At 54.5% G+C, this 18,323-nt stretch overlaps 2 protein-coding genes across 8 annotated transcripts in view; one reads left to right on the top strand and one right to left on the bottom strand.

The window, feature by feature from the left end:
- The window catches only part of Fam131c (family with sequence similarity 131 member C), a 16,793-nt gene extending 10,789 nt beyond the window's left edge, over window positions 1-6,004 (top strand). For both annotated transcript variants that reach the window (XM_034503611.2, XM_076933841.1), the window contains exons 3-7: window positions 247-282; window positions 562-655; window positions 2,460-2,642; window positions 2,858-2,968; window positions 3,500-6,004. In XM_034503611.2, the coding sequence (XP_034359502.1) occupies window positions 247-282; window positions 562-655; window positions 2,460-2,642; window positions 2,858-2,968; window positions 3,500-3,756 (681 nt within the window). In that variant the 3' untranslated portion in view covers window positions 3,757-6,004. The remainder of the gene's footprint in view (window positions 1-246; window positions 283-561; window positions 656-2,459; window positions 2,643-2,857; window positions 2,969-3,499) is intronic.
- On the bottom strand, window positions 4,733-18,323 carry LOC117708921 (chloride channel protein ClC-Ka). Of its 6 annotated transcripts, none has more exons than XM_076933838.1 (20): window positions 18,182-18,323; window positions 17,523-17,627; window positions 16,823-17,020; window positions 16,101-16,229; window positions 15,090-15,229; window positions 14,704-14,781; window positions 14,544-14,622; window positions 14,036-14,161; window positions 12,625-12,709; window positions 12,432-12,533; window positions 11,794-11,878; window positions 11,413-11,586; window positions 10,626-10,695; window positions 10,360-10,470; window positions 9,642-9,855; window positions 7,702-7,835; window positions 7,005-7,093; window positions 6,788-6,871; window positions 5,326-5,412; window positions 4,733-5,051 (listed from the first exon to the last, which is right to left on the bottom strand). In XM_076933838.1, exons 2-20 carry the CDS (start codon window positions 17,620-17,622, stop codon window positions 5,004-5,006), a joined length of 2,133 nt encoding a protein of 710 aa, XP_076789953.1. In that variant the 5' UTR covers window positions 17,623-17,627; window positions 18,182-18,323; the 3' UTR covers window positions 4,733-5,003. The 6 variants fall into 6 exon arrangements, with proteins under 6 accessions (XP_076789953.1, XP_034358808.1, XP_076789950.1 ...); XM_034502917.2 differs by having other exon boundaries at window positions 16,823-16,951; XM_076933835.1 differs by having other exon boundaries at window positions 17,523-17,727; window positions 18,182-18,290.

The raw sequence follows: 18,323 nt of genomic DNA, 5'->3' as shown, positions 1-18,323 counted from the left end.
ATTTAGCATCTGTCAAGAACTTCTCAAGAGTGCAAGCGAAGATCCTCCGTGTAGATCAGGAAGGTGTAGAGAGGGGTCTGGGTATAGCAAGGGGCCCTGTAAGGTGGCTACATCTTGACCTCTCAGAACACCACAAGGTGGATCCACTTGCCCTGAAGGACTTCAGGACATAGCCATGTGCGCACCGCCCCACCCCCACCCCGAGTGCCCCAGCTCTGACTAATCCCCTTTCTCCTCTTGTTTCAGGACAAGCAGATGGATTTCTGTTGGGATCCTTGGCAGGTCAGTGTGCTTGCTTGCCCCAAGTCCAGCCAGCCCAACTGACATCACCTTCCCTTCCTTCCTCTGCTGTGCCCAGCCCAGGCCACAGTCCTGCCAGCCCAGAAGGAAATCTTGAGGGAATGGATAGGACCTCCCTAACTTTCTGTGGCTGATCCCTGGCCATCTTCTGATGAGCGGGTTATAATAATGGTCTGCAGGGGTGGGATGGGGATGGGGTGAGGGGTGTCTTCTGCCTGTCTGTTCTGCCTTCCTACCTACCCCCTTTTCCTTTTTCTACAGAGGTGCTTCCAGACCACCAATGGCTACATATCTGATTCTAGAGCCTGCCCCAGCAACTACAGCGTGGCTGCCCTGGCCACTTCATCCCTTGTGGGTAGGTCAGGATAGCCCATCTCCAGCCCTTAGAGATTGTATGCTCTTCCACGGACATGTGCCACAGACGACAAAGGGACACAGGCATGCTGGGTTTAACGTTTTCTAAGTTGCCAGACTTTAAGCTGGGTTCCTCTCTCGGGAGTTGAATTGCTGCGTTTTCAGGCCCCAGAGATGGCTCAGAGGGGAGGGTGCAGGCTGTGGGTATCTAACTTCATGGTCTCCCACGTCACCCTGGGTCTCGTTCCCTAGAAGCAGAACCTGAGGTGGGGACTGTGTCCCCCTGGGGGATTGCTCTTAGGCAGATCCCTGGGGAGTGAAGGAAGCTGAGGATTTTGCTCTGTGGAGACTTGGTTACAGCTGTGGGACTCTCTCTGCCTCAGCCCACTGCAGCATGGTAGTCTTTAGGCTCAATGGCACTTGAAGATCAAGTGTCTGGGCTTGATTTTGCTTCCTGTCCAGTCCCCATTCAGTCCCCAGTTGCCCATGAGGCCATCTTGAGGGCGCGAGGCCACCCCCAAAGCTATGGTAATTCTCTGGCTCCAGGCAGCCCTCCATGCCGCCTACCAGGCTGCTTGGCCCATCAGCCTCTCCACAGAGCTCGGCCCCACGCTGTAGACTTCCACCACACCAGATTTTTCCATGTTCCCAGAGGGCCTGGCTGCTTCCCTCCATCTCTGTCTCTGCAGCTTCCTCATCCCAAAACTCCTGCCATCCACCTCTCCTGCCCCGAGAAACACCACCCTTCCCCAAACGCTCTGCAGCCAGCACCCCACGGGGGGAGGGGGAGCAGGTCTCCCCTCCTTCCTCATCTCCATTATTGCCACGTTCCTGGTCCCTCATTCCTGTGGCAGTCTCACCTGACCTTGGAACTCGGGTTCCCCTAGGCCTTTTGCCTGCCTGGCTTTAGGGGATCTGGGAATGCCCAGATCGTTCTCCAGCTCGGTCAGTGGAGATGTTCAGCTGCTGCTGCCGTCTTCCTTGTCCCCATCACCTTCCACACCTGCCTGTCAGCTTGTCAGCTCCTCCAGCCTTTCTCCTGTCTAGCCCTGACGCTGCCTCTTGCTGGGTCCCTAAGATGTCCTCCAATTGCCCCATCTCCCATCTCCACCCTTGAACTTCGGTCTTTCCGTTGGGATACAACTCATATCCCAAGTAACAGATTTAATCTATATCTTCCCTGGTTCCTGTCTGGCTGTGCCATGGCCATGGCTCTCCATTGCCGTATAGACAATTCCAAGTCTTCACCTTGGCTCGCTAGTCCCTGCCTGGCTGCTGGGAGGCTCCCGGCCTCTTGTTGGCCCTGTATCGCAGCCTTGGTTGTATGGTGTTGAGCCAACTCTTCTGTAGCTTTTATCCTGTTTCATCTGTGAAATCCGGTCAACCTGGCCACCATCCGTCCCACCCCAATAGACCTTCAGAGAGCCCAATTCCAGGCCGTCTCCTCCAGGTAGCACTCCCTGATGCGCCTCCACTCACCAGACTCTTAAGTCCACAGAGCTGGGAGCTCAGGGCCACTCCCTGACTGTTAATCATGAGTGGAAGATGCTGGGTCACATGGCCGGCCGGAGAAAGGAGTAGTTTGGGAATAAGACTCAGATCCAATAAGACATCGGGGATGAGGGGGCAAACAAACGGGCAGGACATGTACTGAAGGAAGGGGCATCAGGCTGCGGTAGGCACAGGGCAGGGTGTGGGTTCTGAGAGGAACTGGCGGCGGTTATAGGATGCTCTGAGGTACCTGGGTGTCATAAGCTGGGGCTTACAATGGGACAGTCACCCAGTAGCTATCCATGGCTTCACAGGGGTGGTGCAGAGCGTCAAGGACCACATCACAAAGCCCACGGCCATGGCCCGTGGCCGAGTGGCCCACCTCATCGAGTGGAAAGGCTGGAGCGCCCAGCAGTCAGGCTGGGAGCTGTCCCCAGCAGAGGACGAACATTACTGCTGCCTCCCGGACGAGCTGCGTGAAGCACGCTTTGCTGCAGGTGAGTGGGGGGCACAGGGAGAGGGAGGCCACAAGCTGGGTCTACAGCCTGAAGGTGGGTCTGAGTGAACATGCAGTAAACGCACAGGGTGGCGGGTGGGGCACTGCATGGCTTCCTGGGCACAGAAGGATGGCTCAGAGAGGCCCACGTAGACATAGAGTGCCCCTTCCCACCTGTGTGCTCACTGAGACTAATCCTGCTGCCCCCCACCTCAGGGGTTGCTGAGCAGTTTGCCATCACAGAGGCTACTCTGAGTGCCTGGTCCTCTCTGGATGACGAAGAACTGCAGCCCGAGGCCAGTACCCAGGGTGCCTTCCAACTCCAAGGTACAGCAGGGACATCAAGTCAGGGTGGGTGAAGCAACCCTTAGGGCGACACCCAAGACAGGGTTCCTTCCTTCCCTCTTCCCCCTTCTCCCAGGTGGCTTGCATTCCTCCCCAGTAACCTGGGGCTGGTAGTTCTGGCTCGCACACTCCCAGGGACTGTCCTGATCAAAAAGGAGAGACTGGGTGGGGTGCAACTTGAGCTGGCACTAGCTGGATTGTAGGTGTTGCTTTCCCAAACCTGGGTCCCGATGAACCTTCCTTTGATTCATCTCACATGATTCTCCCTATGACTGGGAGGGTAAGGGACAGAGGACCAGAAGGAGAACCCCTTGTCGCAATACCCACTGCCTGCTCTGACCTTCTCTGCTCCCTGTCATGGGGAGAAAACTGAGCTCAGAGAGACTTGGAGACCTGCCTGAGGTCGTATAGCTTAACAGTGACATAACAGGCCTCCTCACCCTGGCCCGGCCTCCCATACCCAGGGAGGTAGGACACGAGATGCAGAATCCCATCTCTTCCCCTGTATTTTAGACCTCGAGAACATCTACCTTCAGGACAGCCTCCTGAGCGGCCCTTCACAGGACGACAGCCTCCTAGCCTGCTCCCCTGGCCTCACCCTGGACGATGGCTGGCCCTCACCAGAGGAGCCCCCAAGTCCCACCCAGCAGCACCGGCAGCGGCTGCCAGGGGCCCAGGGGCCCGATGGCGGGGCCCACCTGCATGGCTCGCTGCCGTCAGTGGACAGTGGCTCTCTTTCAGAAGAGGAAGATGAAGTGTTTTATAACTGAGGCAAAGCTGGTCAGTCCATTGTCTGCACACCCTGCTGGGATCCCAGCTGTACCAGTGTACCACGGGGCATCTCTGGACTCCTCAGTACAAACACAGGGTGGAGCGTGGCAGGGATGGTGGCCGTTACTCCTGTGGACTGCCAGTGCCTCCATGGACCTGCCAACAGCCTGCTCCAAGACTCTAAGCAGACACCAGGGCAACCAGCCCCAGGAGAGATGACAGTCAGGCCCCCAGGAGGATACCACGGAAAGATTAAGAGGATTGTTTGGAGGGGGTCTGGGGAGACAACCTCGACCTGGGCTCAGCCCTCCCCATTCAGACTGGGTACCTGCCTCATGGAAGGTGGGACCGTTTCTCCTGGACTCTCTTCAGTCTCTGGACTGTCTGTCTGTCCTTCCTCTTACCTGGTTCCTCTGTGACCACCCTCCATGCTCCCCAGACAAGAGGACCTACGTCTCCTCCCTCGCCCCCCCGCCCCCCCTCCCACAGGGTTCTCTGGTAACATTAAAGTAGTGTGTTCACCCTGGATGAATTCCACATGGTTCTTCTGGGGAAGGCATGCTCCTGTGGCCTGGATGAGGGTCTGAGGGATTAGTGAAGGCTTCTACTTCCAACACACAAACACCAGAGAGGCCTCAGTGGAGGATGCCCGGTGTGTCTTGATGTTGCAAAGAGACACACCCCAGGGACCCTGCTTTACCCAGCTGTACCACCACAGTCAGGGAGACTGAGTCTGGAGGGCAGAACCACACACATACAAGGTCCTTTGATACGTGAGGCCAAGCGTCAGAAGACCTGGTAAAGACTCTCTCTCCCTTCCATCTCCCCATTATAAGGTGTGGAGGCTGAGGGATCCCAGGCCCAGCCTGTGATGCTCTGTGAACACCAGGTGCCCCACGAGCTTAACCTAGGCCAACACCAGAACCCAAGGAACCAAATGCAAACTCTTGCGGGAGAAAATGGCTGAACAGTGGCTCTGGAAGTCAGCTTAACTTTTATTTTCTCGGGAGTTACTGGTTGTGAGCAGATAATCTCTGAAGGCACATCCACCAGGGTGAGATTTGTCTTGTCCTCTCAGGGTGGACCATGATAAATATGGAACCCTGTTCAGCTGGGTACAGCTAACCCTGATGCTCTGAGGAGCTGAGCTGGTCTGGAGGGGTGGGGGCAGGGAGGGAAGAGGGGTGGGGCTCTGTGCAGCCTCTGGAGCCCTCAGCTGGGTTCCTGTTCCGACCCCCACACTGGCTCACTTGGGGGCTGGTGGGTTGATCAAGGTGGAGATGGCTTTCTTCAGCTACAATAGAGAAAAAAGGACCGAGGAAGGGCAGGTTGGGGGGATGGAGACACCTCTGGCCTCTATCGAGAGCACCCCCATAATCATTGAGTCTGTAGATTTACTGCTGGCGCCTAACCTAGAAGGTGTCAGGCTGGTAACTGATGTTCCAGGCTTAGTGGCCACTTTAATCCAAAGAACGGGGTACCTCAGAGTTCCGTGTAGCTTTGAAAGAGGACCGTTGGTGCCCCCCCATCACACACACACACTTTGTCCACCCTCAAGACCCCATTACCTCCACCCAGGATACAGAGCCCACAGCTCTGCCCCGTGACGTCACGAACAGCGCCTGAAGGGTCAGCAGCTCAAAGAGGCTGTGTGCCTGCAAGGGGGATTGACAGGCAATGACGGAGTCAGGGAACACCACCCCTCTGCACACACACACACACACACACACACACACACACACACACACACACACACTTCTCTTGCCAGGTGAATGGAAGAGCAGAGTCCAGACATCAGTGTCTAGTCTGACCACTAGGGGGAGCCAGACTCCACATAAGAAGCAAGGTCTCAGGCAGAAGGAATCTTTGGTCCAGGTTACCTGGCTTCAAGGACATCAGGCCCTGGCAGAAAGCTTGGGGCCATAGCCAGGTTCCTAGGCTGTGTCCATCACTCCCACCCCACTCCAAGTGCCTGCTCTGAGAGGCTAGGTAATCTAGCAGCTTTCACACGGGAGGATGGGGGGAAGGGCCTCAATTGGGGTCCCTGTGTGATGCTCAAAACCTTCTTTAAAAGTTTTTGTTTGTTTAGTTTTTTAGACAGGGTCTCTCTATGTAGCCTTGGCTGTCCTGGGACTCACTATGTAGATCAGGTTGGCCTCAAACTCACAGATTTTTCTGCCTCTGCTTCTGCTTCTGCCTCTGCCTCCCAAGTGTTGAGATTAAAGGTGTGTGCCACCATGCCCAGAATTTGTTTAGTTTTGTTTTTTTATGTGCATGGGTGTTTTGCCTGCATGCATGATTGTGTACCACATGTATGACATTCCACTAGGGGCCAGAGAGGGTGCTGAGTCCTCTAGGACTGGGGCTGCCGTGTGCTTGTTGAGAATTGAACCCTGACCCTCTGGAAGAACAGCCAGTAGTTCTAAAGCTGGGCCTTCTCTTCAGCTCCATGGGACACTTCTAACTAACAACACGTGTTCTACCCAAAGCACTCGTTCCCCAAGGTCCCTCAGGTCCCTATCTCTGTATCACCTCAGGAATCCTGGCGATGACCCAGGCTGGGGCTGCTGGGCGCATCTGCAGATGAATGTGTGTGTGTGTGTGTGTTGTATTATGTATGTATGTTATGTGTGTATGTATGTGTTGTATGTGTGTGTTGTGTGTGTATATGTATGTATGTGTGTGTATATTGTGTGTATGTATGTGTGTATATGTATTGTGTATGTGTTGTGTGTCTGTGTGTGTATTGTGTGTATGTGTTGTGTGTCTGTGTGTGTATTGTGTGTATGTATGTGTATATATGTGTTGTGTGTCTATGTGTATATATTGTGTGTATGCGTTGTATCTGTATGTGTGTATATTGTGTCTGTATGTATGTGTATATGTATTGTGTGTATGTATGTGTCTATAAGTGTTGTGTGTGTATGTGTGTGTGTATATTGTGTGTGTGTATACAACACTTCACAGAGAGAGGATGTGGAGCCTGAGTCCCCTACCAGGTCCCCCCTCTCCACCCTTTTTCTCCCTTACCTGATACAGGGAGGTCTCTGGGGTCAGCTGCAGGGTCACTGGCTGTGTGGGGCAGCCACCAGCCAAGATGTCCTGGAGAAATCGCTGGGAATTGGAGAAAGACAATGTGGCCTGAGCCAGCCAGCAGTTCCAAGGCTCTTGACCCCTGAACTCCTCCCTCGCTTCATAGCCCTGCCCACACCCCCACTCTGTCCCCACACCTGGCACGGGTGCCCACCTCTTGGCCTGGAGCCCAGGAAGCTGGCTGGGTCTGGAGGGCTTGCACCAGGTGAGTCCTTTCCACAGTGCCCACCAGGGTCTGAGACTCTAGGAAGCACAGAGGAAGGGACTTGTTATAAAAATGGAAGTCACATTATCTGAGCAGCTACTATGTGCCAAGAACATGCTGGGTACTTTTTTTTTTTTTTAAAGATTTGATTATTTTCTCAATTTTATGTGTGTGAATGTTTTGCCTGAATATGTGGACTACACATGTTATGTGCAGTGCCCAAAGAGTCCAGAAGAGGGCGCCGGAGTCCCCCACCCCAACTAGAGTAAAGGACGGTTGTAAGCTGCCTTGGGAGTGCTAGGAACTAAGGCCAGGTCTTGTTAGAACAGCGGTGGTCTTAACCAATAGGCTCTCTCTCCAGCCTTGTGCTGGGAGTTCTTGTGTCTCATTTAGGACATTTAGAGAATTTTCAGTCTCCTGGGACCTTTCACCCAGCTTACAGATGAGGAAACACAGGCTGAGAGGCACAGCGGCTAACTGTCCTGCCTGCTCAGTTTTAGACGTGGATATTCAGCAGCTGCGGATGGCTGTGTCATCCTTGACTAGAATCCCAACAACCATTCCCAGGCTGCTTTGCAATACACTTAGAGGGAACCCCCACCCAGCCTCCCACGCAGCGCCCCCCATTCCCACCCCCGCTGAGTACCTCTGGTCTCCACCAAGGGATACTGAGACACATCTGTGGAGGTCACCACGTTGACCACCTCCTCCAGGGGCATGTCCTTGGCCAGTGTGGTAAGGTTACAGTTCATGAAGTGACCCACAGTCACAGGGTGGGAGCTGTGGGCAGAGTAAGGCATGTAGCAGCCCTGCAGTGGGGGCACTAGCCCCCAGGACAAGACAGGGAACCAGGCTGGGAGAGCACCCAGGTGTGACAGTTGGTACTTTAATATTTACCTTCAACTTAACAAGATATAGAATGAGACCTCAGCAAAATAGTTTCTAGGCTGTGTCACTTGTCTCTAAGTGTGGGCAGTGCCATCCTGTGAGCTTTGTCCTGAACTTAATACTAAAGAAAGAGCTAGGGCTGGAGAGATGGCTCAGCAGTTAAGAGCACTGACTGCTCTTCTGGAGGTCCTGAGTTCAATTCCCAGAACCCACATGGTGGCTCACAACCATCTGTAATGGGATCTGATGCCCTCTTCTGGTGTGTCTGAAGACAGCTACAGTGTGCTCACCTACATAAAATAAATCTTTTTTTAAAAAAAGAAAGAGCTGGGCAGTGGTGGTGCACGCCTTTAATCCCAGCACTTGGGAGGCAGAGGCAGGTGGATTTCTGAGTTTGAGGCCAGCCTGGTCTACAGAGTAAATTCCAGGACAGCCAGGACTACACAGAGAAACCCTGTCTCAAGAAAGAAGAAGAAGAAGAAGAAGAAGAAGAAGAAGAAGAAGAAGAAGAAGAAGAGGAGGAGGAGGAGGAGGAGGAGGAGGAGGAGGAGGAGGAGGAGGAGGAGGAGGAAGAGGAGGAGGAGGAGGAAGGAAGGAAGGAAGGAAGAAAAAAGAAAGAGAAGGAGAGAGAAGTGGGATTGAAGAGATGGCTCAGGTGTTAAGAGCACTAACAGTTCTTCCAGAGGTCCTGAGTTCAATTCCCAGCAACCACATGGTGGCTCACAACCATCTGTATGGTATCTGATGCCCTCTTCTGGTGTGTCCAAAGATAGCTACAAGGTACTTATATAAATAAAATAAATAAATCTTTTAAAAAAAAAAAAGAAAAGAAAGAGAGAGAGAAGTGGGCACCAGCATTTATATCTCTCAGCATGGTGCATGCAACGTGACCGGCTGCCCCACATTCCTGTCACCATGCCTTCCCCCATCATGATGGACGGTGCACCCTCAGACTGTGAGCCAGAATGAGCCAGAATGAGCTTCCCAACCTTCCTCACGTTGCTTTTGTTGGGTGTTTTTTTGTACCAAGGAGAAAAGTAACACATATTTTTGGTTTCTGGGTGCAAGACCAGGGGGACTGAAGGAATGAGTAGCACTTAGGACCCTGCGATGGGAAGGAACACAGAGACGGTTCACGAAAGGGCACAATCTGTGTCCCCAGCTCTCCAACACCAGCTTCAGTGGGGGCTGGATCACCTCACACAATTCTGCCCTACAAGAATTTCTTTTAGTTTTTTTTTTTTTTTTTCCTCACGCCCGAGAGAATTTTACAGAAGGTTTGAGAGCATGAGAAAAGTCACTCCCGTATGACAGCAAGGTAACAGGTTTGGAGGACAGCAGCTTGTGTGCGTTTGAAGCTGGACAGGGCCACAGAGGATCCTGGGCCTCAATCATGGCTGCTTTGGGAACAGAAACTGCTGAGTATGTTCTGGTTGAGGAAGAACCTCTGACCCCGTCTGCATCCCAGCTCCTGACCACTTAGCTGGGCAAGCAGAGCAAGAGAGGGAGGAGAGAGGCCTCTCCTAGCTGATGTTCAACCTCCTTGTGACCTGAAGGAAGACTTGTCCAAGCTCTGGTTTTCTCTCCCAGCCCATGAGGCTCTGGGGACCAAATAATGGGCTGAGGGAGATTGTAGTGGTGTCAGGGGTGGGAATGTGTCCTTTAACTTCCACATCAACCTGGACATCCCAGGCTCACCCAATCTGTCGGCCACGGATCCACGGCAGGTATGGCAGTTTCTTGGCCATGATGGTGCCATCGTAGAAAGAGGGCTGACAGTTTTGAGAGATGACATTGGCCGCCAGCACGGCCATCAGCACTGGCAGCGCATGAATGATCTGACCAGTCAGCTCAAAGGCCAGCAGCGCTGTGGAGATGGTGTGGGTCACCGCCCCCGAGAAGGCAGCAGCACCTGCAGGGACAGAACCGTATTGAGTGACTCTAGCCAGGGACCAGGCTCACACAGAAGGCAAGGTGAATTTAGCATGACTGTAGCTAGGGGCAGGACTGTCCGGAGCGCATATACTCAAAACTGCTAAAGGTGCCCAGACATGGCAAGAGAAAAGGGATACAGAGGGGGTGGGGGGATGGGAAAGGAGTGGAGCTAAGAAAGAGCTGGGAGCTGGGTGGTGGCGCACGCCTTTAATCTCAGCTCTCAGGAGACAGAGGCAGGCAGATCTCTGAGTTCAATGAGGCTGGTTTACCGAATGGATTCCAGGACAGCTAGGGCTACACAGAGAAAGGAGAGAGAGAGGGGTGGGGAGAGGGAGGGGGGAAGGTTCAGAGGATGCCGGGGCTTTGGAAGTTGAGAGGCACACACTGTGCAATCCACTCCAGGCCATACACAAGCATCCACTCCTTCAATTATATTCTAGCCCATGGGGTATTGTCACTTGAAGGGCCCAGGTTCACTCACCGGCCAGAGCATAGCCCCCAGGCATGATGGGATTGACCTCTCCGCCAGCCACAATGCCCTCTGGGAAAGCGACAGACAGGGCCTCTCCCAAGAGGCGCCCGATGGCAGCTCCTGCCATAGACTCAGAGTGAAGGAGCGGTCAGGCCGATCTGACCCCCAAGACCCTGGAACCCTGCCTCATTCTCAGTACCCACTGGGAGACAGGCGGTGTGTGGGGGTCAGGGTTATGACCTGTGCTCCCGGAACCTCCTGGGATCCAGACTCACCAATGATGAATATAGGCATGAAGTACCCGGCAGGCATGGGGATCGTGGTGGCCAGAATCAGCATCCAGAACTTTGCCGGAGGTGGGAGAGGGGACCAGAGGACAGAGGTTACAGACAACAGAGGCAGAAGTGGGCAGTGGGGGGATGGGACAACAGAGGCAGAAGTGGGGGTTTCCCAGAGAAAGGGATGCCCGTGTTGGGCTTGCAGTACTGACTGAAATTATGGAAGACATCCAACGGGGGAAGTAACCCAACCCTATTAAAGTGCCCACTGTGTGCTGGGCACATGTTAGGTCACTCATTTTCTTGCCTTTGGCCGGCTCTTTGGGTAGAAAGAGAAACTAGCCCATGGCTTCATTTTTTAAAAGTGCATGTGAAAATTTGTGTGTGTGTGTGTGTGTGTGTGTGTCAGAGGACAAGCTCGGGTGTTATGCTTACAACTACTGCCCACCTCCTTTGAGACAGACCCTTACGGACCTGGAGTTTATTGATTAGGTTAGACAGACAGAACAGTGAGCCCTAAGGGAACCTCCTGATCCCACCCCTCTAGTGCTGTGGTCATTTTTTTGAGGCATGCTACAAGCCCTCCTCTTTAAGGATGCCGAGCTACTTCATCGTAAAGATGAAGAAACTGAGTTAAAAGTAAAAAAGGGAATCCGAGGCCAGAGATGCAAATGTGACGTCTCTGGGAGCACAGTGGGCCAGGTTCAGGTTGGAAGTGGACGGTGTTCCAGTGTCTGTTCGTGAAGGCAGCCCTGTCCTACCCAGATCCACAGAAGGGACTCACCTTCATGACCAGAAAGAAGGCCAGAGTCCCAAAGATGGTGAACTGTGGGTGATACCATTCAAACCACAGGTTCTGGGGGTCAGGTTCAGCAGGCCAGGGTGGGGACGAGTTCCGGGTCATCAACGCCCACGAGTTGTTGTCAAACAGAGAATGTAAGTGTTCCGCCATGGACAGCTGTGGCAGAGGCAGCAGTAGGTCAGCGGGTCCCCAACTGCCCCTCGCCTACCTGAGCCTCGACGACTCTATCTCTTCCCAGATGAGAACCCCCGAGGATGGCCCTGCCGCTACCCCTGGAGAGTTTTGGGGGGGATGAATGAGACCTGCACAGAGGAGACAGTAAATGGGGCTCACCACCCATCCCAGTAGCTCAGAGCCCCTTACCCGGGAAGCCATGAAGCGGCCCACACCAGGTGGATAGGTGACAGAGGCCAGGACCAGAGCGACCAGAGCTGCGTAGGACGGCTTGCTGGGAGAGAAAGGGAGACCTCTCTCGTTTGTGCCATCTTCCTCCCCCACCATGTAGGGAGACATGACAACTCCCTAGCAAAGGCAAGCCCACAACCTCCGGAATCACAATGAGGAAAGAGATATGACGAGCAAGGGCAGAAAAACTGACAAACCCCCCTCCAGAGAGGAAGGTGGGGGAGCCCAGGAGGAGGGGATCGGCAAAGGGAGGGCTGGGCAAAGGTTTGGGACACAGAGGGGACAGAGAGGACAGACCAGCCAGGCCAGGGCGGGAATTGGTCTTGCTAGGCTGGGAGGGAGGAAGAGGAACTCTGAGATCAAGAGGAGAGGGGGCTCAGAGAGAGGAGACAATGCATGCTGGGAAGGGTTCCATGACTCGCTTGGTTTCCAGTAAGTGGGTCATGAGATGTCTTGTGGGGTGGATTAGTGAGGAAGTGTACGCCGTGAGGTGTTCCATGGAAGGTACCAAGGGACTTGTGGGTAAGATTCTAACTCAGGGTTCGGGCTTGCTACAAAAGGTCGGGAGTGGGGGCTCCCTGCCAGCCTTCACCTACCTTGTAGCCAGCAGTTTGGAAGTGTACCGGTTGGTCTTGATGAAACGGAGAAAAGTTCGCTGACAGAATAGGTAAGCGCAGCTCAGGATCCCACAGATGAACCTGAGGGGGCGGTGAGGGTGAAGCCCGAGCGGCCCCCAGTTCACATCTGGAGGAGCCCAGTTAGGCTGTCGGGGCCTGAGACCCCACTTACCCCAGAGCCACGAAGAAGAAGATTTCAGGTAGGTCAAAGGGCACGTCCACTCGGAATCTGGTCTTGTAGATGGAGGTGATTGTCTCTGGGGGAGGGGGAGGGGAGGGGAGGGCCTGAGGTCACACTTATCCCCACCCAAAGCATCTCCCAGAATAGCCCATACCAGGGAGGGAGCACCATACCCTGAGATCAAACGACTCTGGCTCTGAACCTGGGCCTGCCGTCCAGCCGGCCATAGCGATTTCACCCCTAGAGCCTCCCTCTCAGCCCAGCACTGGTAGGTCCCATCTGTCTGCCTAGAGGCTTAGGGAGAGAGCAACTAGCCGCTTAGGTGCTAGCAACTGAGACTACCCCAAGAAAACTCCTCCACGTCAGACCGGAAGATTCGGTGCCACAGGCGCTCTGACATATCAGAAGATTTTCTACGCCTGCATGTGTTCTCTTCTCTCAGCTTCTCCTCAAGTTGTGGTTCCCTTCCAGTTTTGACCAAAATATAAGTAAATTTGTTATTCCATCTCCGTGTCTGTCATGGCATTTCCTCTTGAGGAGGGTGAGTGTTTGAGCACAGAGCACAAGCTATGACTGGGTGCCGCTCTGGCAACAATGTGGCGATTGAGAACCAATCAGGGTCGAGCATGATTTATCCGCTGTGCTTGTTTGGGGACGGGAGAGGAGACATGTCGAGGTCAAAGGAGTCATTTGTAGTGTCCCTCCCGAAGAACACGTGGAGATCCTTGAGGTCTCCGATCCTGTCACACAGCCTTCTACCCAGAGGAAAACTTCAGTGTCTTCCAGCCTTGACCGCGTGTGTATTCTGTTCACGGGCACAGGGCCCGCCCAGCCTGCATGCTTTAGCTGATCTTGGTGGAATCTACACACTAGTTCAGAGATAGTACAGCACCCCCAGGCCCTCATGATTGAGGAATGAGGGATTGTAGTGAGAGTCATAGCCATGAAGATTCTTATAGGAAAATTCCATGCTGGGCTTAAAGCTGTGCTCCCTTGGAAGTCCTGACCCCAGAAACTGGACTGTCCCCATGCACGTGTTCTCTGGATTTTGTTTAACCTTCTCCATGACACTGTGGTGACCAAGGTGCAGACAGACTGAGAACGTCCCTCCAGTGTCGCCCAAAGCCATAGACCAACTGAGTCACACACATATGGGTGTGCACATACATACACTCACATACACACACCTGATTTTTCTTTTAGTTTAGTATAGGTAAGGATTCAGACCCAGACTAGACCTAATGTCTAGATGCTCCAGAAACCAAGGTGGGGGTAAAGGAGGAAAGGAGGAAAGGAAGGAAGGGAAAGAAGAGGTGAATGGAGAGGGGACGGAAGGCGGAGACAATGGGGGAGGAATCACAGAAGAGAGAGGGTGGAGACTAGGTCCCAATATGGTGCCCACCCTGTTCACTGTTGAAGACCGCCAGGAGACGGAACATGAAGGCCCCGCAGGTGGCAGCGAAGAAGCCCCTCCAGTAATTCCAGACGGAGAAGTGAGAAGACATGACCTCGATGCTGAACAGGACACCTAGGGGACACGCGGCTCAAGAGGACCCCTTTTCCTTAGCTGTAGGATGTGGGGGTCATTCTCCTTCACCTGCTGCTTGCCGCCTGGACAGCTGGAGACCCCTATTGCCTTTGTGCTTGACTCAAACCAAGAAGGTCAGCATGTCCCCATCCCCACCCACAGGGTAGGACCGTGAGGATTTCCATTTTTCCAGCCTGGGGAAACCAGGCTCAGGCCCACGGTGAGTTCAAAGGAAGCCTACAGCAATAGGACAGCCTATCCCAACCACCCTGGGATGAAAGGATTGAAGGTTCTCCTGCCGGGATCAGGAGCCAGCTGGGGGCCGGAGGATGAGGAAGCTGGGGAGGACAGGACCACGGACCCGACAAGACAGAGCTCTCACCGCTGAAGGGGGCGGCGAAGACTGTGGCCACGCCTACTGCCGCTGCCGCCGAGAGCATTTCAATTTCCTTGGCCTTGTTCTGGGGAAAGCAGAACCCTGGGATCAGAACTAGCGCGCTTCCCCTTCTAGTCTCAAAGGGGCTCTCTCTTATTCCCCTCACCTCAGTTTCCCCGATGGTCTTGGTGCGCACGCGGCCCAGATAAGCAGCGATCATCACGCTCAGGTGCACGAAGGGGCCCTGCAGGGGGCGGCATGATGCAGGCCCAGGGTCCATGGGCTGGGGAACATGAGTCTTTCCCCCCTCCCTCCGCTTCCTTCTCCTCCTTTTCCTCCTCTCCCTCCTCCTCTTCCTCTTTAAGGCCCAGGGTAAGAAGAGCCACAAGCCTGGCCCAGACACAACACCCTCCTCATTTACAGCCTTGTCTTAGGCCAACCCCAAACCCCAGGGCTATCCTCAGATGCTCTTTTCACACATGGAGACTTAGTTGTGCTTCCAGAGGCATGGAGACACAGGGAGGAAGGTCGGTGGGCCTGCCTTGTTCATACCACTTTGCCTAGGAAGATGGTACTGCCTGTTGCCAGGGTGCAGGAGAGGCCCACCACCTTGGCCCCAAAGTTCTTGATGTCTAGGTAATCCTCCAGGACCACACCGGACAGCATGGTCTTCAGCTCTGGGAGTCCAGACCCTGGGGCAAGGGAAAGACAATGTATACATTATTTTTATATCCTCCTCCTCCTCCTCCTCCTCCTCCTCCTCCTCCTCCTCCTCCTCCTCCTCCTCCTCCTCCTCCTCTTCTTCTTCTTCTTCTTCTTCTTCTTCTTCTTCTTCTTCTTCTTTTCTCTCTCTCTCCCTCTCTCCCTCTCTCCCTCTCTCCCTCTCTCCCTCTCTCCCTTCCTTCTCCTCCAATCCCAATCCCAACCCTGCTTAACAAGATCAGAGGAAGTCAGACACATCTCCAGAGGAATAGCTGCCTCTCTCTCAAGAAGGTCTCACTGTGTGGGCCCAGACTAGCCTGAAAATGGCAGCCAGTCTCCTGCTTCTGCTTCCTAAATACTGCTATTCCAAGCGAGTATCTCTGTGCCTGCCACAGACTAAACACATAGCGCTCTCTGACACCAGCCCCCTGGACCTCACACACCCTGAGAGGAAGATTTCATAACTTCAGCTGTCAGGAGAGAGAGCTGAGGGTCTTCTGAGGGGACCTTGAAGTCGGCAGCAGGGTGGGGACCTGGGGATTATCAGGCTGCCACCAGAGACACCTGGGAGATGTTCCTGAGCTGAGGCTAAAGGCTGCTCTTGGGCCCCGGAGCCGGCTGCTTCCCTAAGCCCAGCCAGCCCTGACATTCTGAGCTGTGTTCCTGCAGGTGAAGTCACCTGCTGTCCCTCTCCCTGTGTGACTTTGGGCAGATGGCATGTCTCTTCCAAGCCCGCTTCCCTAACCAGGTCACTCTTCCCTGCCTCCCTCCTGAGAAGCCCCTTCGGATGTGCAAAGATTTGGATTCATGGGGACCGCAGGACAAGGCAGGTTGGCCAGAGACCAGGTGACTATGACTCACCTCCAGAGAAGGGCGTGATGCTCTGTGAGAAGCCGGAGGAGAAGGACAGAAGAGCCACGGGGTACACGGTCCAGGAGAGGTACCGGAGCAGGTGGCCGTCCCCAACCTCCCTGTACAGCCACTTGTGTGCTGGAGGATGACCAGCAGTCAGGGGGCCACCCAGAGCCTCAGCCCTGGAGGCAGACACTACAACACCCACTTATAAACCAGGAAAGGGCCCAAGGCCACACACTGAGAGGAGGGTGACCAGGTTCCTAGGTTCATATCTTCCTGCTTGTGAGACTTCAGCTCAGTGACTTGACTGAGCCTCAGTTTCCCATCTGTCCAGTAACCAGTGATGGCACCTACCCAAACCCCCAACCCAGAGTCCCTGAAAGACCAAAAGAAGGACATAGTGAGGCAGCCGAGTGTCCAGAGGAAGTGGGCGCCCACTGAGCCGGCAGCATGGAGGGAGAGAAAAAAGATGGAGATGGGACAGTAGCCATAAGTAAAGCAAGGCATTTGGGATATCTCCCATTATGCAGATGGGATGACTGAGGCCCAGAGAGTGGAAGGAGCCTTGCCAGGGTCACACAGCTGCTGAGATATGAAGCCAGCACCAACTCCAGGCCTGGTTCCCCACAGCTTTGCCCACCCCACTGCCCATGGCTGTCTGGCTGGTATCCCAAGCATGTATAGGAATCCCATCGCCCCGAGCAACATGCGTGCCAGAGAGGCCTTACCTCTGACCACGCGCCCGATAGCGAAGTTCATGGCATAGCTGATCAGAGCCATGAGCACTCCGAGAGCCACCAGGAAGTACCAGTCCTCACCCACACGGAACAGCCGCTCTTTCAGCCACTCTAGGCCCCCTGGACAGGACACTGGGGTCACAGCTCCTTCTCTGGGGGGCTGCTCCTGCTCTGGGTAGCCACAGCAAGCTAGGGGCCCAGAGTTGGAGTCTGAGGTGATGAGGCAGGGTTCTGGGTCATGGAAGGGGCTGAGTGGGATACGTAGAGAGTGAAGTGGGTTCCAGGTAGGTGTCCCTCCACCTCAGGTCACACTGGAGCCTCATAAAAGATTGGTCAAGGTGGCAGAGGAGGACGAGGGGCTGGTACTATACCTCTTACTGATATCTCATTAGACTCTGAGGCTTAGCAACCATGAAGGGAAGCATAGGACCCTGTCACCCCCAGGGCCTATGGACCATCTGCACTTCAGGCCCCCGCCATCCCCTTGGCCACTGGCTGCCAACCCAGCCTAGGAAGCTGGCCCTCTCTGGTTGTAGGCATCAGCACTTGGGCCTGTTCTCTGCCAACAATAAGGGTGGTCAGGTTCTAAGTAGGCAGACAGAAGTGAACAGAGTGGTCTTGGGTCTAGGGTCACTGATATCCTAAGGGGACTTCATGGAGGAGGGGGAGGTGAAGTGGGACCAGCTCTCACCTCTGATGCCTCGGCGGATGCGGGGACACGGACCCCATAACTCTTGCAGAGTCACCGGCTTCCCTGGTGAGCCCTCACGTAGCCCCACCAGCTCTTCCATCCGTCCTGGGATAACAGATCAACAACCACTTGCTTGGTGACAGCCGCTCTGTGCTTCTGGGTTCTTCCAATACTCCACCTTCCGAACTGAAGGTAGAGCCTTATGCTGTTGGGTGGGTTTGTGGATTGCTGGTGTGGGGGGTGTTATCTGGAGGGTTCACCCATCTCTGTGTGCTCACTCTACAAAGGCTCTGACACCCAGGAGGTGCAGTGTTGCACTGCATGCCTGGAGCAGAGCTTCTAGATCTGATCCATGTCCGGAAGCAGGTGGGACCTAATCCCTTTCAGAAGCTCTTTTGTGCTGGGGCTCCCCCGCTGCTGCTCTCCTGGGACTCCAGGCTGCTCGGAGCATTCATTTTGCTCAGGGATGGACCTTTCACTCCGTCCCCATGGATAGTTCTAATGTCCCATACCCATCCCTCAGTACCCCGTGTTCCTCAGCTCAGTTCCACAGAGAGCAGGAAGCCTCCAGACCCAGAAAGAGGTCCTTGAGGGGTGGTGAGCTTCTGTGACTGCTATCTGCATCCTCCCTGCCCGGCCTGACCCAGTCAGCGCCTTACCTCTCAGTCCGCCCTGCAGAGGTCCTGCCTGCCTGGCGGTTCCTCTAACACAGACTCTTTGTTTGCAGCAGCAGCAGCTCCTGTGCACCCGGACAGGTGCGCATTCCACCAATCAACGCCCTCCCTTCCCCCCTCCCAGGCT

Source organism: Arvicanthis niloticus, chromosome 5 (genome assembly GCF_011762505.2).
Source record: "Arvicanthis niloticus isolate mArvNil1 chromosome 5, mArvNil1.pat.X, whole genome shotgun sequence".
Taxonomy (NCBI): domain Eukaryota; kingdom Metazoa; phylum Chordata; class Mammalia; order Rodentia; family Muridae; genus Arvicanthis; species Arvicanthis niloticus.
This window is presented reverse-complemented; position numbering and strand designations above follow the sequence as displayed.